This window comes from Salvia hispanica, chromosome 1 (genome assembly GCF_029641045.1).
Source record: "Salvia hispanica isolate PSC_SH4W2 chromosome 1, Shi_PSC_v1, whole genome shotgun sequence".
Taxonomy (NCBI): Eukaryota; Viridiplantae; Streptophyta; class Magnoliopsida; order Lamiales; family Lamiaceae; genus Salvia; species Salvia hispanica.
The window spans coordinates 65,275,685-65,299,630 of record NC_142692.1 but is presented as its reverse complement, the minus strand read 5'-3'; the positions used below and the strand labels follow the sequence as shown (position 1 = coordinate 65,299,630).

Sequence of the window (23,946 nt, the reverse complement as noted above, 5' to 3'; positions counted from 1 at the left end):
GATATCTTTGTACTTTTACAAAAAAAATTGATTTTACTCATAAACTTAAGAACCAATTTTAAAATATGTATGGCAGAACTCTTAGTTTAATAACCACCAATCTAAAAATATGTATGATAATAATCGAACCTTCGAAAAGGTTTCATGAGTTATATGTTCCATTATTACATGAACAATGCTCCAGAGGAGCTCCATATGGTCTACATTTTCTGGGAATCAAATCCTTTTTTATTGTCAATCGTCATCCATTAATCTCCACTTGTCTATGCCTTGGCCTTTTTATCGAGCTCGTCGAGTACACTCCAAAGCTTCGAGTCTTCGTAGTCTTTGATGAGAAGAGATGGCTTTGCTTGCATCAGTAATTCTGCTGGGTTCCTAGTCGTCAAGCCAAAAGTTTTTACCCCAGCCGCAACCCCGGCTTTTATTCCAGATACTGAATCCTGAACATGCGGCGACCAGTGGTTAGGAAGCTACAAGGATAACTAGGTGAGAAATTGAGTGAAGCTATGAGTAAACAAGAAACCTCGAATATACAGGTGTGCTCCTTTGACACCTTGAGAATTTCAAGTGCCTTCAAATAGGGATCCGGGTATGGTTTTGCATGTTCACAGTCACTACCGAGAATAACAACTTCGAAGAAATCTGACAGTCCAAGCAATGAGATCATCAACTCTGCATTTTCTTTGGGAGCGTTGGTAACAGCAGCTCGCTTCAATCCATGATCTTCAATCCACTTCTTGAGTTTATATAAGCCTTTAACCGGCTGTATTTTATCCTTAACCATCCTGTATAGCACTCAAACAGAGAGGTCAGTGCAAGGCTAAAAATCTAGCTTTTATCATTTGTGTGTGTTGGGGGGAGAGGAAGGAACCTTCTGAACATTGCTTCCTTGTCTTCTAAAAATTTCACACCCCTCTCATGATTATCTGGAAAAAGGATCGAAGCAATGTCTTCATTGTGTTTCCCAGCAATATTTGCTATAAAATATTCCTCGTCAATTGGAACACCGCCATTGAATCCAATCTGTTGAAAGGATTTGTCAACTAGAAGGGCAAGAGATGATGATCCTAGACTGAAGTGGCATACTAATGAAACAACTGACATCACACACACAGAGGCATCTCACACGGAAATGGAACAATTAGATTTAAGATATTCCTACCTCTAGAAGCATCTCACGAAAGGCATCATAATGAAGGGGGTCTGTATCACACAATGTGCCATCAACATCAAATAATACCGCTTCAAGTGGAGCAAGTTGCAGCAGAGAAGTTCTGATTAAAAACAAGTGGAACATTAGGCTCTTTACTCTCAGAGGCAGTAAATAAGCAATTGATAAAATTAACAGTTATGTACTAAATGCAACTTCATAGCACAAGATACAACAGCAGGTTATCTAAAATCGAATATTGAGCATCTTTGTTACACACTACTTATTGCCTCAATGGTCATGATAATAAACCAATTACTTTAGTTTATCATCAATTACCTATTAACACTGTACCACACCTGCTAAGTTATGCAAGTAAAAACTACAAAGTACAAACAGTTACTAGTTGTTTTTAGGTACAAACGATGCTAAATTTGCAATCTCTGCATTGCTTCTGCCATGCACTCAGACTAGAATGCTCTTTAGCACTTTCCCATATCGCATTAAATATGGTAACTTCACTAAGTAAGCCATGAACTATCTATCTGAACTTAGATCAATCTTCTTAGGATTTGGTGCTAACTATGCAGCAAGACTAAACCGGGCCCCTTAATTGACGCAAGAACTTTAAGGAGACAAGTATCCAGGCAGAGCTTAAACTTTGAATAGTGAAACATTCAAGCAGCTCAGAAAAGTCTATTGTGTGTTAGCTAGTGCATATCACAAGTACATACTGCATAGCAATTTCTGAGCTAAGTAAAATTCATGTGTAGGCAGCCATTTGTTACTAATATCAGTAATATGTCTTGGTTGCATGCTACTGTCAACATAAATATTCTAATAAAAAGGATATTGGATGAAATTGTTCTGATTAATCCATATAATAAGAGAAATTGTGACTTAGTTTTGCATGCACATATGCCTGCACACAGCTCTAAACAAGATTCGTGATAATTTTAAATGGTCCTTACTTTGTCAAAAGGGAATTTATGCAATTATGCTAATTTGTAAATGTTGCTTTCAGCAGATACTCCATCTAAATGGAGCATCAAATCTTCACATGAACTACACCAGACACAATATATACCAATACTACTATGCAAATATATACTATGAATAGTTTTTATTTGAATATATGCGAGTGAACAGCGTAGCATCCATTAAACACATTGCCTTTTGTCACTATGAATTACTACCAAGGACTTCAAAAACGAGATCAAGCAAGTTCCGATCTCCACAATCGCAAAAAGGGCAATACGGGAAGGACGGGTGACATTAACTTTGATTCGATTTCAGAAATGGAAATTCGCGAATTCCGTCGATTTACAAATCGACTCCACATATTGGGCCAAATTTTAGCCTCGAAAGCAAATCAGCAAGCGATTTCTTCACCAAATGCATGAGAAAGCAGACAACAATCCATAGATAAACAACGATGATGCAGAGGCGCTAAGATGACGATATCGAATAGTAATTAAAGAGGAATTATAAATGAAGAATGATTTACCCGTCAGCTGAAGAGATCGTCATCCTGCAACAACGGTAGCGAAGGTTTTCTACTCTGTTGGAGCCGTGTGGTTTTCGATTTTCGGATGCAGAAATGGCTTCCTATTTTGGTACGATGCATTTTGCATCATATATAAGTGATGATGAGTGCTCAGCGAATATGCGTTTCTGGATGCACTTTCACGTGCCAACATTTTATAACTGTTCAACGAATTTTCCATTGGCTGCTTTGAAAAATTGAAGTTTTATTCGATGTCAATTTTGATTTTTTCTCTCTTTCAAATTTATTTTGATTTTTTTTTTCTCTCTTTCAAATTTGAATTCGGCTTTGATCAATATTGAATTAGAAGTTTGAATTTTAATTTCAATTCCTTCCAATTTCACGATTGGATTTCCATACAAAATTCCTTCAAATTCAATTCTAATTCAAATTCAATTCTGTGTACTGAAATGGGCCCTTATTTATAATCTAATCTTTCCCGTAATCAACAATTGTGGTGAAATCAAGCTTGAAATGATACGAATAAAACATGAACAAAACTAATTTATACAACATCCAAACATGCTACTAATATGTTGGAAATGTGGATAATTATATATTAAAAAGTACTATGACTTTCGAATTTGTAAAAAAAAAAAGTACTCTATTCGTTTTAACTAAGTTGAGTCGTAGTCCTTTTTAGAACGTCCCAACAAAATTAAGTCATTTCTTTTTTGACAAAAAAAAATTATCTAAATTACTCATACTTTATTTCATACATCATCTACTTTACTGTATTTTATATCCTACTTTTTTCATCTCTCATATTTTATTTTATTTTTATTCAATGTATTTAACACAATTTCTTAATCCTCGTGTTCAAAAGTTTTTGCTCCAATTTAGTTAGGACAGAGGGAGTATAAATTAAAACACACCAATGGTCACCGAGCACGCTATCATTGGCCACAGCATCGGTGTGCATGAGCACGCACAAGTATACAAGTTACTGACACTCTTCCATCTACAACGACATTGCTCAAGGGTTTTGAGCACGGGCACGTGCATACAATATGCACGAAGGTTCGGTCATTATTTGATAGTCTATTCTCAATCTAAAATACCACTCCCTTTGTCCCACAAGAATATACACTATTTCCTTTTTAGTATCTCTCATAATAATATGCACTTTATAAATTTGAAAACTCTTTTCTCTCTAATGAAGTGGAACTCATTCTCCACTCACAATACTTTAATTATTTTTTCTCTCTATCTCTCTTTTGTTTTACTAATTTTGTATTAAAACCTATGTCAAACTCAAACATGTGTATTTTTTTGGGAATGAGGAAGTACTATTGCACCACATACATATGAGTACACATGCATCGAAGGCTGAATTTCTTTTGGAAACCTAAGGCGAAACAAAGATAACAGACTGAATATGTATATCACAAAATAGACAGAACTGAAAGTGTATGAAGCAATTATATGGTGCAACTTTGTAGCCATCATTAATCCTCCTTTGGCTTTACAGAATTTTTCCTTCCAAACTGGTGAAAAGTATTGTTCAATTACTCTAAGTTGGTACTCCCTCCGTTCCATAGTAGTTGAGTCATTTCATTTTGCGCACTTGTTTTGAAAAAATAATTATAAATAGTTAAAATTAGGAAAAAGTAATGTAAGAGAGAGAATCTCTCTACTTTACTCTCTCTCCACTTTGAATATTTATTATCATTTTTTCAAAACAAGTGCAGAAAATGAAATAACTCTACTACGATGAAACAGAGGAAGTAGTATTTTGTTTGTAAGGATAATCTACACATGCTTTTGGATTTGAATAATTTATGATGGGCATTTGGGAACATTACTTCCCAGAATTACAAATTCTGCCTTCAAGGAAAGAAGGCAGATATGTCAAAGCTCAAACCCACTAAACCCCCTCCACCCCAATGAAGAACAAACGAATGAGAAGGCTCTCAAAAAAAAGTTAAAAGAAAAGGAAAAAGAAAGAAAAGAACAAAATAAAATAGGTCTTCTTTTTCCTGCCTAAAACAAGTTTACGGCAGCAACTACAAAAATTTCCTATCCCATTGCAACATTCCCTCTTTAAGAGCTTCCATCATCATCATCACGTTGGTTTCGCATGGCATCAGACGGAAGATCATACAGCCCTCAAACGAACCGATCATATTCCAGCTTCCGTTGGAGCTTACATGTCGTTTTGGTGCTGCGGATGTTTTCTCAAAGGTACTTCCCTGAGGACTTCCAGATTCTTCCTTCAAGGGATACCACCATAACAGTGACATCATCATGGTATTTCCGACGATCACCATGAGGAATGTCCAGAAGCTCGTGAAAGTCCATTCCTGCAAACAACCGCATTGTTCAGAACACACAGCCAGTCTGGTGAGCAAATTTTATACTCAAAACGAGTAAAAAAGAAACTACTAGTAGATTTCTTCCGGATTTCAACAGAACATAACAAAAAGGCTCCCTTATACACTTCGATATTGGAAAGAATGCAGCTTGCATATTCTTTAAGATTCATGGCACAAGCGACAAGTACACAAACCCCTGTATTCTCTAGATTGCACCCGAATGAAATGAGAGTGACCAAGAAGATTAACTTTTTTCATTGAGCTCCATAATTTAGTTGAACTAGGCAATATAGGTCAAGCATACATCTCCAGTTATACAGTTCTATTTTACATGTATCTAAGGAAATTAATCTTGTCAGCAGCCAAGAGGTAACAATAAATTTCTCAACCAACAGTTAATCATATGAAAAGGATGAACATGTGTTATTCCTATTAACTAGTTTTTCAGTTTATACAGAATAACTCTGAGAAAATATTCTCTCCACCAAAGTTAGTCATATAGACACTTGATCAGCTAAATCCTATGAGAGATAGCACATTAAGGAGTAAAGATGTGAGGCATGAGAATATTCAGACACTAAAACTGCAAATAGTTCAAACAAAGTGATAAGAAAAGCCTGGCCCAGTATAATCTGTGGTTCAATACTGAAACCAAATCATCATTTGGTAGATTTTATAATATACTATCATACTTCTTTAAAGTAAAAATGTACCGGCTTTTCTGGCAGCACGAAACAGAAGTTCCTCTATCAAGTGCTGGGCAGGGTCTCCATCAGGGAACCTCTCCATGAAATTCTGCACATGGGAGACCACTTCTTGATTGCTAAAGTACTGATACAAGCCATCAGACGAAAGCACCAAAAATTGATCTCTGGGGCACAGATGGTGGTGACGAAGAGAGGGTGAACACGAGATGTAGGGCGCTGTACCAATATAATCATTCCGAAACATTTCTAGCAAGGCATCATTCCACTTATGCTGCATTAATATGTATTACATGCCATTAGTGGGATGGAAAATGTAAATAAAAATATTAAGGAGAACTCAGTAAGAGAATGTTCATTTGGTTAAGAAAACAAAACTATTTAAAGAACTGCAAAGTAAGAGCTAAGAGGTAGCAACCATTGAGAAGGTAATCGGCATACTAAAACTCGCTAATTAACTTGAATCTATTAGTGAACACTGATGCACATCAAGAGCTGAAAGTTTAGAAGTTTAGAAGTCTATCTTTAATTGTTAAAAGTCTAGAAGTCTATATTTAAAGGTTAGAAGTCTCTATAAGTCTACCTTTTAATATTATCTTTATTTCCTAAGTCTTTTTGAGAGTCTTATAAATAAGTTCCATGAGGTTTGAGAGGGATGTTGAATCTTGAGTTCAGGACGTTAATTTACCAGAGGGCTTAGAGGATTGTTTATCAATTATCTATTCCTTATTCAAACCAGAGTTCGAAGTATGTTGCAAACAAATAACTATATCAAGAATTATCATTAAAAAAGCAAACTTAGAAACTAACATATGAAGTAAGGTTGCCTCTGTTGCACTCAAAATCAAAGACCATAGAGTATGGGTCAAGTAAATTGAAGGTGGCTAGCCTATACACACGTGTCAAATAAACAAGAGCATAACTTAACCACAAGCTCTAGAACAACACTCACAAAGTGCAAAAACGCACAATGTCATCAGGCAGAAGGCTGAATGGAAGTAAACTTTGACAGAGCAATTTAAAAACAAAAAACAAAAGATTACATTGCTTCTCATTGTAAAATAATTACCCCCTGGGAAAGGGTGGAGGGACAAACCTGTTTGAGGAATCCAGCCCCAAATGCACGGGTAACTTTGAGACGACCTTTAACTCTATCATTTACTATACAATTGCTGTCATCTGGGTGCTCATTCTTGATTCTAATAATTTCCTGATATTGATCATATGAAACAAATCAGTAACAAAGCAAAAAAAATTGAGGTCTGAAAGCATTTAATTTAATACTGAAAGTTCATCCACCCCACCCAACCCCTTGACATCTGGGTCGTCATTCTTGATTCTAATAACTTCCCGAAATAGATCATATTATAAATGATAGATGTAGCACCACAATCAACTGTAATGCCCGTATCCAGTACTGTTGTGACAAGGAAGTAGAAATAAATTACAAGTGTTTAGAACTGATCATATGACAAGGACTATGTAAATTATCATCTATCAGTGGGGAAATGCCTCATACAAAGTTTGATACCTAAGAGCATGCCATGAACAAGACAGATAGACCCAGCAGCATCCATAAAATTACTTATCCAAAATGTCTATGCAATGTTCACACAAAAAAATTTGTTGCTTGGGTGTTCTCAAATAATATGAATTTCGTCATATGTAGCATTTCACAAAAAATGCGTGTGCCCCAATGGAGAACTTCTTGACTAAATTTTATTTGCACACTTCCTGATGCTTCCACATTCTTCCTCCCACACCACGAAGAACTCTTATCCGACTAGACTTCTTCTTACCAAACTCTTCAATTATACTAATAAATTACAGAGTATAACGGTTAGTTCAAATATATTTTATGGCTAGCACATAAATGTGTACTCTTAAACATACTCATCTCAGTTTTCCCATACAATCCTAACCAAACAGAATAAGCAAAAAGTCTAGTTTAACTTAATCAGACTTTAATCATTCTGAGGTTAACATCCCTTTTAGTGACCATTCAATATGCACAGACCTTAAACAATCAATTCACACGGGATGCTCTTTAGGTTGTTCGACATGTTTCATGAAGTAAAACATGCTACAACGACTACGATACAATGTTTGACTTAGTGAATTGTTCACATTGTAAATTTGTAATACACACTGATATAACAGGATTTATATGCAGTAAACAATGTGATTTTCAGTTTCTAATGCCACTTCCTAAAGTATGGGGCTTGGCACGCTAATTTTACCAAAGCAGAATTTCCTGTGCAAATTTCCTTCCTACTTTTCCCACTTCCATCCTATTGCCACTCCTAAACTGTCAGACAAATTTTTGTAGGCAATTTGCTATGTGACATCATAAGTCAATACATTCTGATATTGTTGACCATCCGACTTTATTCAAGAAATTCCTAACATTTATATAATATGCTTTCCTCCATCCGTTCCGCGGTAGTAGAGGCGTTTCTTTTCAGCACGCGATTTAAGAAAAATTGTGATAAGTGAGTTAAGTAAAGTAAGAATAAAGTAGGAAATTAAAAAGGTGGAGAGATGAAGAGAGAATAAAGTAAGAGAAAGTAAGTAAGAAGAAATGTGTTGACTTTAACTAAAAAGGTAAATGACTCCACTACTATGAAACGTACCAAAATGGCAAAATGACTCAACTACTATGGAATGGAGGGAGTAGATTTTAAAGACAAGCAAGCACTATTTTCTGTTAATATGATTGCGACACTAGCTGTGTCATATAGTAGCTGTATACCAATGTCTAAAGAATTTTGAGAAAATCACCAACTTCAGTAACAAGAGAAGTAATATATATGTGAAATTGCCAAACTTGAAACCCGCAACAAAGATGAAGTCCAGAACTCTGATTTTACACCTTCAATTTGATTTAATATAATCATTTATTTTTCACTTGTAAGTTTACAACAGAGAAGGTTGGAGAAAGAAAAGTAAATCCCACTTTTTTGCTTAAAATTCCACAAGCATCGTCATATTTATTAAAAATAGTGTAATAAGGATGGGATACCAGGGCATCCTTCCTGTCAATTTTCAGTTCCAGAATCATATTTGGAAATGGCATTTTTTATGCATTCCAATGTTTGGAACCATTTGAAGTGGTAAAACTCCATAATAAAAGACATTTCTTGAACCTCACCACCCAAGGGTCTACAGGATGATAAGCATACATGAGTTTCAGGCTGCCCATGTAAGTGCTAATTTTGGGAAGTTAGACCACTTGAATGAAGTGGCGGCCACAGTGTCCCCCAGACAAATGGTGTTGAGTATGCAAGATGATACGCATTGTGAGTATTTTCCATGAGTATAATATGCAAGTTAGCATGACTTGGGTTTTGGCTTGGACAGTAATAGTTGTCCACGTGAACTATGTAATCATGCCAATCCATTTTATGTGTTGTAAAAATATTGGGACTCTGATAGAAAATAACTTAGCATTGACAGTTCAAACCAGTTATCAGCTCATATTCAAGCTTCTAATCAATCTTGCAACAGCTAACTAGTTCGGCTCTTTATCTATATTCGTCTTCTTTTATATTATGTCATATTAAGATATTTGAGGTAAATCATAATGATGGTAGCAATTCATCTGGTCATAAGCTGAGGGTTAATGAAAATATATCTAGTTGGGTCTGCAAAAACAAGCCTCTCTCCTCTTTATCCAGTTCAACAAATGCTTAAATGTCTCCACCTATAATTCAATTCAAGATCTTAAGCCTCAGTTGCTTGCTTGAAATCTCTTAAGTCCAAAGTGCAGTGAGAGTTAGCCATTTTGACCTATTTATCAATACTTAATATTTTCAAATATATATTGAAAATTGAAATTGAATTGGTTGCAATCTGTAAAAAAAGTGGCTTGTAATTTGTGATGTGATTTAATAATTTAGTATCATTGTGATTATCCTGGCAACTTTTTTCAATAGGTAACAATAATATATTTTTTTGTTTTAGATAATATAAGTACAATAGAATGTGGATTGAGGAATCCTGCATAAATATGCAACATGTGTCGCCATCCTAGACTCCTAGATACTCTGTTAGATGTGAGAATATAAATTCTCTGTGCAATAGTTTTTTAACCATCCTAGGTTTTTGTAAATTTCCTCGTGCTCACTAACAACTAGACACATCTACAGTTACATCAATTATTATACCTAAATGACCTCAAATTTTGTATCCATCTTTACTAATCACACCATAACTGCATCCAAAAGTTTCAGTTGACATAACTCTATCCATGAACTTCGTTATTCTTGATCTCACCCTAACACTAAATATTTGAAGTAACGTTAGACACCTTGAGTTTATGTGATTACATCTATTGTGATCTCTCTTCATGAGTATTTACCAACAATGTCCTACACTCCGTTATTGATGCCAATTTATTTGAAGAGTACGAACAGAACTCAAGACCTTCTCATACAATAGTACTACTATTCAAATTTTTTTAAAAAGGTGTCAACTGCCTTAGCTATTGGCTGTATTATTGAGCATGACTCCTATCAAAGAGTTGCCAACAACTTTAAATAAAATTGAGAAAGAGATCCCTCAAGAGAACCTAACAAATTGCAACATATTTCACCAACGAGAGTGTGAACAAGAGTCAAGATTAAAGTATCTCCAAGAGGACCTTCTTTTTAGATGTATGGATTCTATAATTTTCCCAATTAAAACTAATAATTTAAGAATCTATTGCAATTACCATAAGGTAAACCATTTTAAGTTTTTACTCAAAGCAGCACTGTGATATTTGAAACATAACAGTTCCAGCTATTTATTGAATCTTGAGGCAAAGACTCAAAGCAAGATTCAGAAACAAACCAAGTGGCAGATATTATACCAGGAAAATATCTCAAGTACTAAGGAGGAAATGTTACCTCTTCTATGCTTGTGCTGTGGTCAGTTGATAATTGCAATGCAGTCAAACCCATAGGTTGATGAACATGAGCTTCATTTACAGCTTTACTCTCCGTCTGACTGACAGAAGATAACTCTTCAACTATTCCCTCGCCATTGAACCCGTAATCACCAGAACCTTGCATTTCTGTATCACGGGTTACCCCTTCTGACTCGAACTGAGCTACAATGGCTCGACTGTCCCCAACATTCATCACATACACATCGTCATCCCTCATCAATGCAACCAACAAGCAAGAACCCATCAATGCAAGCTCTGGGTAGCGATCAAGAACCCTATCAGTCATATCTAAGTATCCCTGCTCTGTAACTTCAAGTGCTCTAGACATTGCACTTAATACTAGATCATGATCAACTAATCCTACCTTTCTTTTCCTACCAGTTCTACTACTTCTCCCAGTCTCAACAACCTCCCCATCACCAGCTACATTGCTCTCCCTCAAATCCTCAATTGCTTTATGCTTCCCCTCTGACCAAAACTTCCAGGGAAATAATTTGTTTCCCTCCTTCTCCTTATGCCTATTCAACAACCCATGCTTCAGTTTTGACAACAATAAAGACCTCCTACTCACTGCTGAACCTGCATCGTTCACACTCAATGCATCATCAACTGAAAAGGCAAATCTTTCAGAACCAGATAGATCAAGCCCATCCCCGGGATCATCCTCCACCAAACATTCCCATAACTTCCTCCTCCTAACTTCTATTTGCTCCCCTCCAAACATCACCTTCTTAACTAGTTTTGTTTCTACTTCGCCTTCTTTGCTTTCTGAGTCTTGTCGATCACCTATATTAACATCAGAAGGGTGAGAATTCCCAGTGAAATGTGCATTTTCTGAAGCTGCAACTGCATCCTCTGTGTCCCAAAACAAACCCTCTAATTCATTATACATGGCTTTGTACAAATGGCTCATGAGGAATTCCGGAGCATCAGGTCCGTTAAATCCATCATAAATTCCAACAAACAGCCAACCTAACTCCTCCGATACAACCACATGAACCCGGTCCTCACCTGCCTTACCCAATGCCCACTGCACATTGCCCTCACAGCCAGTCTGTGGCGTCTCTCTGCAGCTATCACTTACTGGTGGAGCATCCTTCCGCTGCCCTCCTCCACTAATGAAATTCCTTACAGGCACCACAGAGAAGTTGCGGTACAATGCATTGCGAATCCCCGAAATGCTCTTCTTCTTCCTCTTCTTAACATACATGCCCCCAAGTGGCGCCGAAAACGGCACACCCCCATTGCTGTCGCCAGAGAGAGCAGCGCCATCCAGCGGGCCAGAGAGGGCGCCGCGCTCGATCGGGCCAGACATGAAGAAAGCCCTCTCCAGCTGGCCCGAGGGCTGCTGCTCCCCGCCGCGCGGCACCCGCTGCAAGGGCAAGGCACTAAACGACGACGTACTCTCGAATCCATCCAGCAGAACATTGGGGGGCCCAGTTCCAGCTCCAGCTCCAGCTCCAGCTACAAAACCCTTGCTGCTGCCAAAATTATTCTGATAGCTTGCTTCACCGGCGGCATCAGTGCAGATGTCGTCGAGTTGGAGGACGGTTATGGGAGTAGCAGTGTTGGCGCTGACGGAGGCGCCGGAGATGGCCCGGAAGCCGGTCTCCGGGTAACCCGGCGGCTTAGAGGGGCGCGGATCGTCGAAGCGGAGGGAGTGTGAGGGAGATACGAAGCGATCGGAGTGAGTTGGGGAGATGAACCGCGCGGAGGAGCGCACGTAGCAGAAGGAGTGACCGAGGGTTTCGTCGTTGCCGCCGAAAATGGCATCCGGATCCGACCGATTCGGAGGTCCGGCGGCCGGATTGAAACAGGGGAACGCCTGCGAGAAGCCCGCCCCCATCACATCCCACGATTCATCCTAACCCCAGCCCCGAAGCAGAAAGGGAAAAATTTCCGAATAAATGAGGAGTATTTGTGAGAGAGAGCAGAGGGTTACCTAAAGGGGAAAAATTGAATTTGTTCGGCGGTGCGTTGCGTATCGAGTGGCTGATTTGACGGAATGCGGTTGATGAAAACGAAAGAGGGAAATGGGGGAAGGTAGAGAAGGTGGAGAAGGTGGAATTTAGCAGTGTTGGTAGTAGTAGGTGTTTCTCCTTTCGTTTTTCGAGAGGCGAGAGAGTCAGAGAGCTGAAGACTACAGTTAGGAAAGAGAAAGTGAGGAGAGAGAGACAGGGCAACTGGGTTCTAATCTCCTGTGTCTCTCCGTTTTCCAAATAATCAATTACTACTACTTTCATTAAATGATTGAGTTTGTAAATAAATTACCGTTCATGTAAATTTAACAAAAAATATTTTATTTTAATTAAATTTATGGAATAATAATAAGTTATCCAACATGAACAAAATTTATTATTTTTTTATCATTTTAATTAAACTTGATTTTACAATTAACATTGATCCATATTCTTACATCTGAATTTTAGTTATATTAAATTTGTATGCAATTAAGATAAAGATAAAATTATCATACTAAAAAAATACTACTCGTACTAGATTGAACTTTACAAATATAATTTAGAAATAAATTATTTTTTATATGTGAAAACCAAAACGTTATCAAATTCACCTAACAATTACACAAGTCAATTAAACTTAATAAAATAGTAATATAGTGGAAGTGGTAAATTGATGGAGGGAGAGTAGATTAAGTGAGAAGTAGGTGATTGGAGCAAGTGAGGTGAGAGAAAGAGAGGGAGATGCATTTGAAATTATTTTAGTTGCAAACTCTTGTCATTGTTTTCAAAAATTTGGAGGGATGGGGCCCACGCAAGGATAAAAGAGCCAGGTGTTTGATTTTTTTGGCTGTACAAAGACCAAATTAGACATGAGGATTAGGGAAATGACAAATTAGGACAGTTGGGGTCAACCAGGGCTACTTATTTATGCGCAAACCAAATAAAAGAAATGTAATTTTAAATGATTATTTTGATTTTGTCGTTTGTATTTTAGGTGAATGGGGTCTTTGACTCTTTTGTCCAAACAAAGGTCCAAGTCCAACTATGCAATCTGGATACTCTGCTGACTGCTATCCTGCCTTTTTTTGGTCAGCTCTTCTTTTTGGGGGGTGGGGGATGCTTTAAAAAATTATGGGCTTCTTGTTAATCGTGCTAGATTAAATTTAAAACAAACATATAGCTAAGTTATTAAGGCAAAAGATTAAACTAAAATACATGCATCTAATAATTCATATTGGAAGCCCTCCCGGTCATGTCACAATTCTCCGCTAAGTTTTTTTTTTTTTTTTTTCATCAGAACACAACTTTCACAATAAACGCAGACTATGAGGTTGTACATCTCGGTTATTGGATGAGGGGAGACAGTGTATGGGTGTCGGTTTCTCTTTCCGCTGAGCTACTTTGAATCCAGTTCTTGTTGGAGGTGAAATTTTTCGTAAAATAAGGGTGTATTTATATAATTTTTCAATTTAATAAAAAAACTGAAAACCCCCGCCCACTCCCGCCCGTCGCGGCTTTCTCCTCCACAACGAGCGTTGCAAGCAATCACGCCTCTCCCGTCACGACGCCCCTCCCCAGGCATGAAGCTCGTCACCTTGCCCGTGCCAACACCCTGAAACGGAGGGGGACGCGACGCGCCTCCGTTCGCATCGCGACAACTTTGACAATTTTTCTTCTTTATGAGGTGGATTCCATTCTCCACATAACACTTCTATCATTTTTTCTTCAATTATTCTCCTATTTTACTAATTTTGCATTAAAACTCGTGTAATCTCAACATTTTAATATTATGGGATGAAAGGTGTATTTTTAGGCCACCAATAAATGTTTCAGTTTTCACTTGTTAGTGATTTAAGGAATTGTAAACAAAATGAATGAAAAAATAGTTTATTAAATATAAATCTTAATATTATACTATTAAATATTAAATATTATAAAATGTTGAGTATAAGATCTATTTATTAAAAATAATAAAGTAAAACTTTTAATAAATAAAAGTAAAATCAGATATTTAATAGTATTAGCTAAAATTAAAGAGTACTCCTAGTATTGGTTACAGTGAGCTATTTATAGCCTAGATTATTCCCCAAACCTACAATCACATTTTTGTCTTTACATAAAATATTACTTCGTGTATTTAATTTTTATTATTAATATAAAAATTTGAAAATAATTAAATAATAATTTCAATTTTGATTAAGTCATTATGCAGCCCCACCCAACACACCTAGGGCTGAGGAATTATACGGAAATACCGGAATACCGGACTTACCATACCGAAAAAATACCGAAAATACCATTTTTTCGGTATACCGTAGTTTTCGATACGGTATGATACCGTACCGATAGAGATCGGTACGGTAACGGTATTAGATTTCTCATACCGCGGTATACCGAAGATTCGGTATGCCGGTATATACCGGTATACCGAAGATTCGGTATATACCAATGCTTCGGTATACCGTGGTATACCGGTATACCGATTGATATATATAATATATAAATATAGGTTTGTGTTAAAATGACAACTCCTCTTAAAATGACACCGTGACATTACTTATACAACAATATTATAAACGCAACACAACAATATCCAACACGTTAGACAACAATTTATAGATTGTTGTCTAACGTGTTGGATATTGCTGTTCAAGAAAAATTGTTGTTTAAAGACCAGCACATTACTGCCCGTCTTTTTTGGGGGGTTTTTTTTGCCACGTGGCAACTTATTATTCGTCCACGTGTACAAATGATTGGCTAGGAATGGTGGTATGGTGTTATTTTAAGGGGTGGTGGGGCCTAACATGCCCCTATAAATATATATTTATATATGTTATATTTAAACTAAGTTTTAGAAAATAAGAATTTTTATTATACAAAAATAAAAGAATCAAAATTGGGAACCCTATTTTTTGAAGTAGTCTAAAACTAGATTTTTTTTTAATATTTTGGATATAATAGATTTTTTCACGGTATAATGGTATAACGGTATGTCGTACCGCAAAACACGGTATATCGGAATGCCATATCGCAGTTCGGTATACCGCAAAAGTACGATATACCGAAATGCGGTATGGTATATGATAAGGCTAATTTCATGCATTGGTTATGTAGTGAAAAACATCACATTTCTGCTGGATCTAACAAGTTTTGTTAAGCCAGGTGTGTGTGTAGCGCTAGATCCAGGAGATGCTGGAGGAGGATATCTAGCGAGGAGCAGGAACGGAATCACGAGGAAAAGCTAGAGGAAGGAAGCCAAAAGCTGAGGGCAATCAAGTCAATCAATACCTCGCTGGGCCCCACCTCGAAGCTTATAAATAAAGGAGTGCGCAACAAGAATGGCAGATCGGTTACACTCCACACACAGTCACGCTCTTAGCACACACACTAGGGATATGGGAAATTTGGGGTGGTTTTCGTTTTCAGGAGTCTCGTATCAGTGCATCACCGTCCCTTGAGGGCGAAGAAACAATTGTTCTTTTAAAATTTCTGTTTGGTACTCAGTTCAGTCTCGAACTTCACGTTTGGAAGTCGAGCTTGTTGTTTTGTTGCTGAATCAGTTTATCCGTTCTGTTTACATTTGATTTGCTTTGATGAAGTTAGATTTCGTGTTGATTATTATGATGCTTGCTATTTCGGAGTGTTTATTTGAGATGCTATCTTGAATTTGTTGCTGAATATCTTAATAGATTTGAGAATCATGGCTATGGAGTTGTGTTTGGTTGGTTTGTTGTTCTGATGCTTGGATCCGGAGTGGATTTAGCATCCGAAGTATGGATCTGAACAGGGGAGGTGAATTTCTGCATGAAATTATGGGAAATTTTGTTCTGCCTGGTTTGCTTCGTCTAGCAGTTTAATTTCCGTCGTTGTTTAGTTTTCTGTTAAGATTATGCCTCCGATCTACATCTGAGTTTGTTTTTCTTGATCTCTGCATTTATTTGTGTTCGTTGAAGAAGATGAAGTCATTTTCAGTTGATGCTTTAGTTAGTTAGGCTGCAGATTCGATTCTGTCCGTACTTACCTTTTTCAGAGTTTGGTCCCCACTTGTTTTAATCTCCTTGGTCTAGAGATGTTCGTAGAAGTCCCAGATCTAGTAGTTGATTTGATTTAGTTCTTATACAAAATTCATTTTCGCCTAGATCTAGCAGTTAGCATAGCGTACTTTATTTCCAAATTCACTTAGTTAAATTCCTCAACCCAAAATATGCGTGGCAGCAGCCAACCCAAAAATAGTTTCCAATTCTCTACGCATGTATTTTACGAGTCCATCTCTGTGGGATCGATCCCTACTTCCCTGTGCTAGTTTAGTATCTGTGGTTGAGGGTTTTGAAGGTTTGCTTGCGTACCAACGACCAGACTTCCAGTCTTGTGAGTCTCTAGACCTTGTGATCTAGTTGATTTACTGGATCTAGGAAGTGTGTAATTAGAAATTGATAGGATACAGCAAGCAGAAAATCAACTCTTCAAATGGCGCCGTTGCCGGGGATGGATGGCGTAGTTTGTTTATGTGTTTAGAGATTTGGTGTAAATAGTTTTAATCTTTTGAATTTCGCTTTTGGCAGTTTATGAGCAAGGGCTCAAGGTCAGGAATCTGGAGCAACCCATCTTGGTCAAGGAACGTGCAGTTGAAGTGGCAAGTTAAGGAATCAACATCCGCCATAACTACCAGATCGGGGTTGTCAACTGTAGATCCATTTCCGTTTGAATCAGGGAGTGAAGAAGAGTGGAATTCATCGGGGAAAGAGGATTCACGGTCGTCGTCAGAAACTGAGCATTCGGAAAGGGAGGAAGAGGAGTCTGTAATGGCAAACTTAGTGGACCTAGACCCAGAGATTGGTTCGCTAACTGCACATCTCGACGGAGAGCCAGCTCATGCCATAGTGTCAAATCAACGTCAGCGGTCTATTGAGATCAAGACGAATGTGCTGGGCGTTTTACCTACATTCTCTGGACGGAGGAATGAGTGTCCTTATGAGTTTTTGAACGAGTTTAGTAAGCTATGTAGCATCCAGAAAAGGCCTAACGAAACTACCGAGGAGGACTATCGCCTGCGAGCGATTCCATTTGCATTGAAAGGAGAGGCAAACACTTGGTTGCTGAGGCTTCCACCTGACTCGATCACCACATGGAGGGATTTCAAATTGGAGTTCCTGGACTATTTCTTTCCGTCCAATAAGACAAACGCTTTGAAAAAAGAAATTCAAGAGTGTAAGCAGGACTACGATGAATCTTTAAGCCAATATTGGTCTCGGTTTAAAGGCCTGCTTGACGCTTGCCCAAATCACAGGATGACGGAGGCTGAAACATTTTATCTATTCTACGAAGGGGCAAATCCTGAGTCCAAGGACTTAATGAATTCCTCGAGCGGGGGGAATTTCACCAAGAATAAGGCAAGCGAGGCACGCGAGATTCTGGGAAGATTAATCGACGCGAAGAAGGCGTATGACTACCCGCGTGCTATCATGAGGAGAAGCTCCGCGAACACAGTTAAGGAACGAGAAGGAGAAGAGGTTAGAGACAGAATAGATCGACTGGAGAAGGCACTGCTAAATGCCATTGAAAAGAAAAATACCCCTGGGTCGACTGATAAGGAAAAAAACCCAGGTCAAGAGGAACATCAGCTTCAATTTTACAATAATCCCTCACTCGATGGAGATTTCCAAGCTCAAGTGAATGCAATGGGGAATTGGAATCAAAGTAATCAAAATACCAACTGGAACCAGTGGAAGATTAAGGAGGCACCATGGAGGGACAATCCTTGTTTCAGATGGGCTGAAGGGAACCAACAACCACAGTCACAACACCCAGGTCCAGCGGAGAACCAGCAGACATGGCCCAGCCGGAATCAGGAAGGACCACAGCATAATTCTAACTGGGCAGGGAAGCAGCAAGAGGGGCTGAACAACTGGAATTTCCGTAACCAAGGGGATCAGCATAACTGGAACAACAGGAACCAGAGCAACCAAGGGAATTCTTATGTGCCACCGCATCAGAGGAACAATTCAGGAAACAATCAAAATTTCCAACAGAGTCACCCAGGTCCAGCAACCCAGTACAACAATAATCAAGGAGGTCAGGGAAATTTTCGCCAGAACCAGGTGGTTGGAACCAATCAAAATCAAGGATTTAATCCCAGTTCAATTCAAGGTTTCCGACCACAGCGGAATCTTGATGACATGGTGCATGATCTGGTAAATTCCCAACAACACATGCAGAATAACATGCAGGCTAACAATGACGTGGTGCACAAAATTCAAGATGCCCAGCAGGAGCAGAAGTCTGCCATGGACATGCTGGCAAAGCAGATGTCCCAGTTGGCCACGTCGCTGAACGAAATGCGGGGAAATGAAGGGAAATTGCCTGCCACTGTCAAACCACCAGACCGAGCAAATATTAGTCAAATTACCTTGAGATCGGGGAAAGGCTATGAAGGACCGAAGCAAGTGATAAACGAGGAGACACCCTCACAGATGAACGGAGAAAAGGGGAATCAGAAGTCTCGAGGAGATGATCCTGGACTCAGAGAAATTCCTATACAGGATGACCTCCAGGAGGGAGATTTAAGGGGATCGATGCCTCGACTAAGTGACCCATTTTTCCTTGATCCAGAACCTGAGTTGGAACTTAAAGAGGGAAGCAGGGAGACAGGTGCAGCCCCAGCAGGGAGTTCCACGAATGCAGTAAAGCGACCCAAACCATTCCCATATCGAGGAGAAGCCAAGAAAAAGAAAGATGATACTGAGGACCTTGTGGAAATATTTAGTAAGCTGGAGATTAACCTACCCTTTTTGCAGGCTCTGAAAATACCCACCTTCAGCAAGTTCATCAAGGAATTCATAGCAGGAAAAACCAAACCTGATGGGAAGATTGTTATAGGAGAAAATGTATCCGCCGTGATACAAAAGAGGAGGATGCCGTCAAAGTGTACAGATCCAGGTATATTCACTCTTCCTATTTCTATAGGTGATATTAAAATTGAGCATGCCATGTGTGATCTAGGTGCTTCGATAAATGTCCTACCGCTGTCAATATATAAAAAATTGGTGGGAGTCAGTTTGGTCGATACTAAAGTAGTGATTCAGTTGGCCGATAGAACATGCATATCGCCTGAGGGAGTATTGGAAAATGTCATAGTCAGAGTGCATGATTTCCTATACCCAGCTGATTTTCATGTGATAAAAATGAGGGGTAATGAATCTGCTGAGTCTAGTGGGGTGTTACTGGGGAGACCCTTCCTTCGCACCGCGAAGACTGTTATTGATGTGTTTGATGGAACCATATGCCTGGACTATCATGGGGAGAAATACACCTTCAACATTGAAGAAGCTATGAAAAAACCGCTTGATGTTGAAAACTTGCATGTTGTAGATGTAATTAACCCCCTAGTCCAAGAATATCTTGAGACTGAACTAATGCAGGAACAGTTTGACAATTCGGAGCTGAGCCAGACTGTAGAAAAGGAGGTGACAGGATGGTGTGAAACTTTTTTCACACAGGACTTGACAGATGATCAGATCAATGAAGCGATCATGGCATTCTGCCACCAGCCACTATCATTCCAATCAGCCAGATCTGTTCAGGAGAAGAGCCCAGACGAGGGAGCGAATCTAGAGGAAATGGCGCCAAGAAGTAAGGCGGAGAACCCTTTACCTCAGGAAGCCATCACACCGAAGAAGGAGTTGAAAACTTTGCCTGAAAATTTAAAGTATGCATACCTGGAGGAAGGAGAAACTTGTCCAGTGATAATTAACAGCCGCTTGACTGAAGACCAAGAGAGTGCGCTGCTGGAAGTAATAAGGAGGAACAAGAAGGCCATAGGGTGGACACTTTCTGACCTAGTTGGAATTAGCCCTGATCTTTGCATGCACCACATCAGACTAGAGGAAGGGGCAAAGGCTCGGCGTGATCCACAAAGGAAACTGAATCCAAACATGAGGGAGGAAGTGCTCAAGGAAGTTCTGAAACTACTGTCCCTTGGAATCATATACTCTATTCCAGATAGCGAGTGGGTCAGTCCGGTTCACATGGTACCTAAGAAGTCTGGAATACAAGTGGTGAAGAATGACAAGAACGAGTTGGTGCCTACTCGACTGGTCACTGGATGGAGGATGTGCATTGACTATAGGAAACTAAATGAAGCCACCAAAAAGGATCATTTTCCTTTACCATTCATTGACCAGATGCTAGAGAGGCTGGCTGGTAAACAGTATTTCTGTTTCCTCGACGGATATAGCGGTTATTTCCAGATTTTCGTGGACCCAGAGGACCAGGAAAAGACCACATTTACATGCCCTTTTGGAACTTATGCCTACCGAAGGATGCCATTTGGTCTATGTAATGCACCAGGTACATTCCAACGTTGTATGATGAGTATTTTTTCGGATCTACTAGAGGTATGCATCGAGATATTCATGGATGATTTCACTGTATATGGAGGCTCATTTGATACTTGTTTAGCCAGCCTTGACCTAGTGCTGCAAAGATGTCAAGAGAAACATCTAGTCCTGAATTTTGAAAAATGTCACTTCATGGTAACTGAGGGGATTGTTTTAGGTCATGTGGTCTCTGAAAGAGGAATACAAGTGGACAAGGCAAAGGTGGAAGTGATTTCGAAGCTACCTTATCCTACAAATCAAAAGGAAGTTAGAGGGTTCCTCGGTCATGCAGGGTTTTATCGAAGATTTATCAAGGACTTTGCAAAAATTGCGCAGCCACTCACTCATTTGCTGCACAACGATGTGGAGTTCGAGTTTGATGAGGGATGCAAGAGGGCATTTCAATTGCTCAAGGATAGACTAGTGTCCGCACCAATTATCAGGGCACCAGACTGGAATCACCCTTTTGAGATAATGTGCGACGCGAGCGATTTCGCTGTGGGAGCCGTCCTAGGGCAGAAGATAGATGGGAAAAACTACGTAATTTTCTATGCGTCCAAGACACTAAATCAAGCTCAGAAGAATTACGATACTACGGAGAAGGAAATGTTGGCTGTCGTCTACTCGTTCGAAAAATTCCGCCCTTATCTTCTTGGGTCAAAGGTTATTGTTTTCACTGATCATGCAGCAATAAAGTACTTGCTAGCTAAGAAAGAATCAAAGCCAAGGCTAATTCGATGGGTCCTACTTCTACAGGAGTTTGATTGGGAAGTAAGAGACAAAAGAGGAACAGAGAATCGAGTGGCTGACCACTTGAGTAGAATTCATCAAGGAGATACGGACGAGGCTATTCCCGATGTTTTTCCCGAAGAGCATTTGTACTATATGGACGAACCACCTAGACCGATAAGCTGGGAATCTGTCTTAGTTTTAACCGGTCCAGGAGAATCTGATCGAGGAAAGCGCGTACGTAACGCAGAACCATGGTACGCAGACCTGGCAAATTACTTGGTCACGGGAGAGGTGCCAAGTTCAGAGGAAGCCTCCCGGGCCCAGAAGATGAAGCTTAAAAGCGAAGCCAAATATTACTTCTGGGATGATCCTTATCTTTGGAAGATGTGTGCAGATCAGATAATTCGACGTTGCATTCCTGAATGGGAACAAAGAGATGTACTCCATCATTGTCACTCCTTGGCGTGTGGAGGGCATTTCGGACCAAGGAGAACCGCAAGGAAAGTTCTAGACAGTGGATTCTACTGGCCTACATTGAACAAGGATGCCTTTGAATACTGTCAATGCTGCGAAAGGTGTCAACAGACAGGGGGAATCTCGAGACGAGATGAGATGCCCCAAGTGCCCATAGTGATCTGCGAAATTTTCGATGTCTGGGGGATGGATTTTATGGGCCCATTTCCGTCGTCATATGGAAATGCTTACATATTGGTTGCGGTAGACTACGTTTCCAAATGGATAGAGGCGAAGGCTACGCCCACTTGTGAGTCTAAGGAGGTGGCCAAGTTTCTAAAGTCAAACATCTTCAGCAGATATGGAGTTCCTAGAGCGATTATCTCAGATCAAGGAACACACTTTTGCAACCGCACTATTGAAGCGCTCATGAGAAAATACGGCGTGCATCATAGATTGTCTACACCATATCACCCCCAATCGAATGGGCAAGCTGAAGTCTCTAATAGGGAGATAAAGAGTATTCTGGAAAAATCAGTTAACACCACAAGGAAGGATTGGAGTAAACGCCTTGACGATGCTTTGTGGGCGTATAGGACTGCTTACAAGACACCAATCGGGATGTCACCCTATAGGTTGGTGTTTGGGAAAATGTGTCACTTACCCGTGGAAGTGGAGCACAAGGCATATTGGGCCATTAAGAAGATGAATATGAAGTCTGTGGCATGTGAAGAAGAAAGGAAGCTGCAATTACAGGAGCTGGAGGAACTACGGCTAGAGGCATTCGATTCAGCAATGTGGTACAAGGAAAGAACGAAGCTCTGGCATGACAAGAACCTCCGGGTCAAGGAACTTCAGGTGGGGCAGAAAGTACTTCTATTTCAGTCCAGACTCAAGCTAATGCCAGGGAAGTTGAAGTCAAAGTGGGTAGGTCCATATACCATCGTTGGCCTCCGCGCACACGGAGCAGTGGAAATCCAGGGAAGTGCTCCTAACTCGGTCCCTTTTCTTGTTAATGGCCATCGATTGAAAGTCTATAGGGATAATTCTGAGCTATGCGTAGTGGAGGAAATACCACTACGTGCGCTCTCAGTTATCACTTAGCCAGACAAAGGAATATTCTCGATAAACTCCTGGGTCAAGAGAAATGTTTATGTTTTTACACACTGATCCAGGGGATTCGAGAATATTCAAAGGTAATTGTACATAGTTTAATTGCTTTAGAAGACAAAGAAAATCCAAACAAAATAAAAATTCAAAAATTTCCAAAAATATTTTCGAAGACCCAAACTCAAAGGGGGTTTATGTCTCGTACTTTAACCTTGACCCAGGAGTCTGGGGTCTTCATATTTTTTTAGGTCGCGGTCAAGGGAATCAATTAGAGGAAGCTGAGGAGGCCATGCCAAGTGAAGAGGTGGAAGAGCTTAGGAAGGAGGTGCAGGAGATGAGGAAAGAAGTGCAAGACGTTAGGAAGGAAATGCAGCTGATGAGGAAGGAGATGATGAAGGAACTAGGTGGGGTACGAAAGGAACTCAATGGGAGTCGGGAGGAAGTGAAAGGTCTGAGCAGCAACGTAGCAGATTTGGCCACGAAATGTGCCAAGCAAAGTGAAAGAGTGGCGGAAGCTGTAGAGATATCTACGAGGATGTTGAAATGGCTGCATCAGACGCTTCCCTTGACCCAGTCGAAGTCGACTCCTGGGTCAAGTGGCGAGGCACAGAAGATCATCCACAGCAGTCCCTCGATCAAGCCATTCCAGCAGTTGACCACCCCGACTATT

General features: G+C 39.6%; 2 protein-coding genes across 2 annotated transcripts; both read right to left on the bottom strand.

Annotated features, from left to right (window-relative positions):
• Positions 1-85: 85 nt before the first annotated feature.
• LOC125219574 (Haloacid dehalogenase-like hydrolase (HAD) superfamily protein) lies at positions 86-2,817 on the bottom strand. Its single transcript, XM_048121589.2, has 5 exons — positions 2,658-2,817; positions 1,163-1,274; positions 872-1,023; positions 524-785; positions 86-440 (listed from the first exon to the last, which is right to left on the bottom strand). Exons 1-5 carry the CDS (start codon positions 2,678-2,680, stop codon positions 264-266), a joined length of 726 nt encoding a protein of 241 aa, XP_047977546.1. The 5' UTR covers positions 2,681-2,817; the 3' UTR covers positions 86-263.
• A 1,612-nt stretch (positions 2,818-4,429) lies between these two features.
• On the bottom strand, positions 4,430-12,832 carry PLL1 (poltergeist like 1). The gene is made up of 4 exons (XM_048125106.2): positions 10,605-12,832; positions 6,812-6,925; positions 5,725-5,989; positions 4,430-4,999 (listed from the first exon to the last, which is right to left on the bottom strand). Exons 1-4 carry the CDS (start codon positions 12,489-12,491, stop codon positions 4,875-4,877), a joined length of 2,391 nt encoding a protein of 796 aa, XP_047981063.2. The 5' UTR covers positions 12,492-12,832; the 3' UTR covers positions 4,430-4,874.
• Between the last annotated feature and the right edge of the window lie 11,114 nt (positions 12,833-23,946).

Excerpts from the sequence above, each read along its gene's own strand:
- LOC125219574 (XM_048121589.2), bottom strand. The coding sequence starts at position 2,680 with ATGACGATCTCTTCAGCTGACGG. Across the intron at positions 1,024-1,162 it reads TTCGTGAGATGCTTCTAGAG|ATTGGATTCAATGGCGGTGT; the intron begins GTAGGAATATCT and ends TCCTTTCAACAG. Across the intron at positions 786-871 it reads AAGGAAGCAATGTTCAGAAG|GATGGTTAAGGATAAAATAC; the intron begins GTTCCTTCCTCT and ends AGTGCTATACAG.
- PLL1 (XM_048125106.2), bottom strand. The coding sequence starts at position 12,491 with ATGGGGGCGGGCTTCTCGCAGGCGTTCCCCTGTTTCAATCCGGCCGCC. Across the intron at positions 5,990-6,811 it reads GGGCTGGATTCCTCAAACAG|CATAAGTGGAATGATGCCTT; the intron begins GTTTGTCCCTCC and ends ATATTAATGCAG. Across the intron at positions 5,000-5,724 it reads TCGTGCTGCCAGAAAAGCCG|GAATGGACTTTCACGAGCTT; the intron begins GTACATTTTTAC and ends GGTTGTTTGCAG.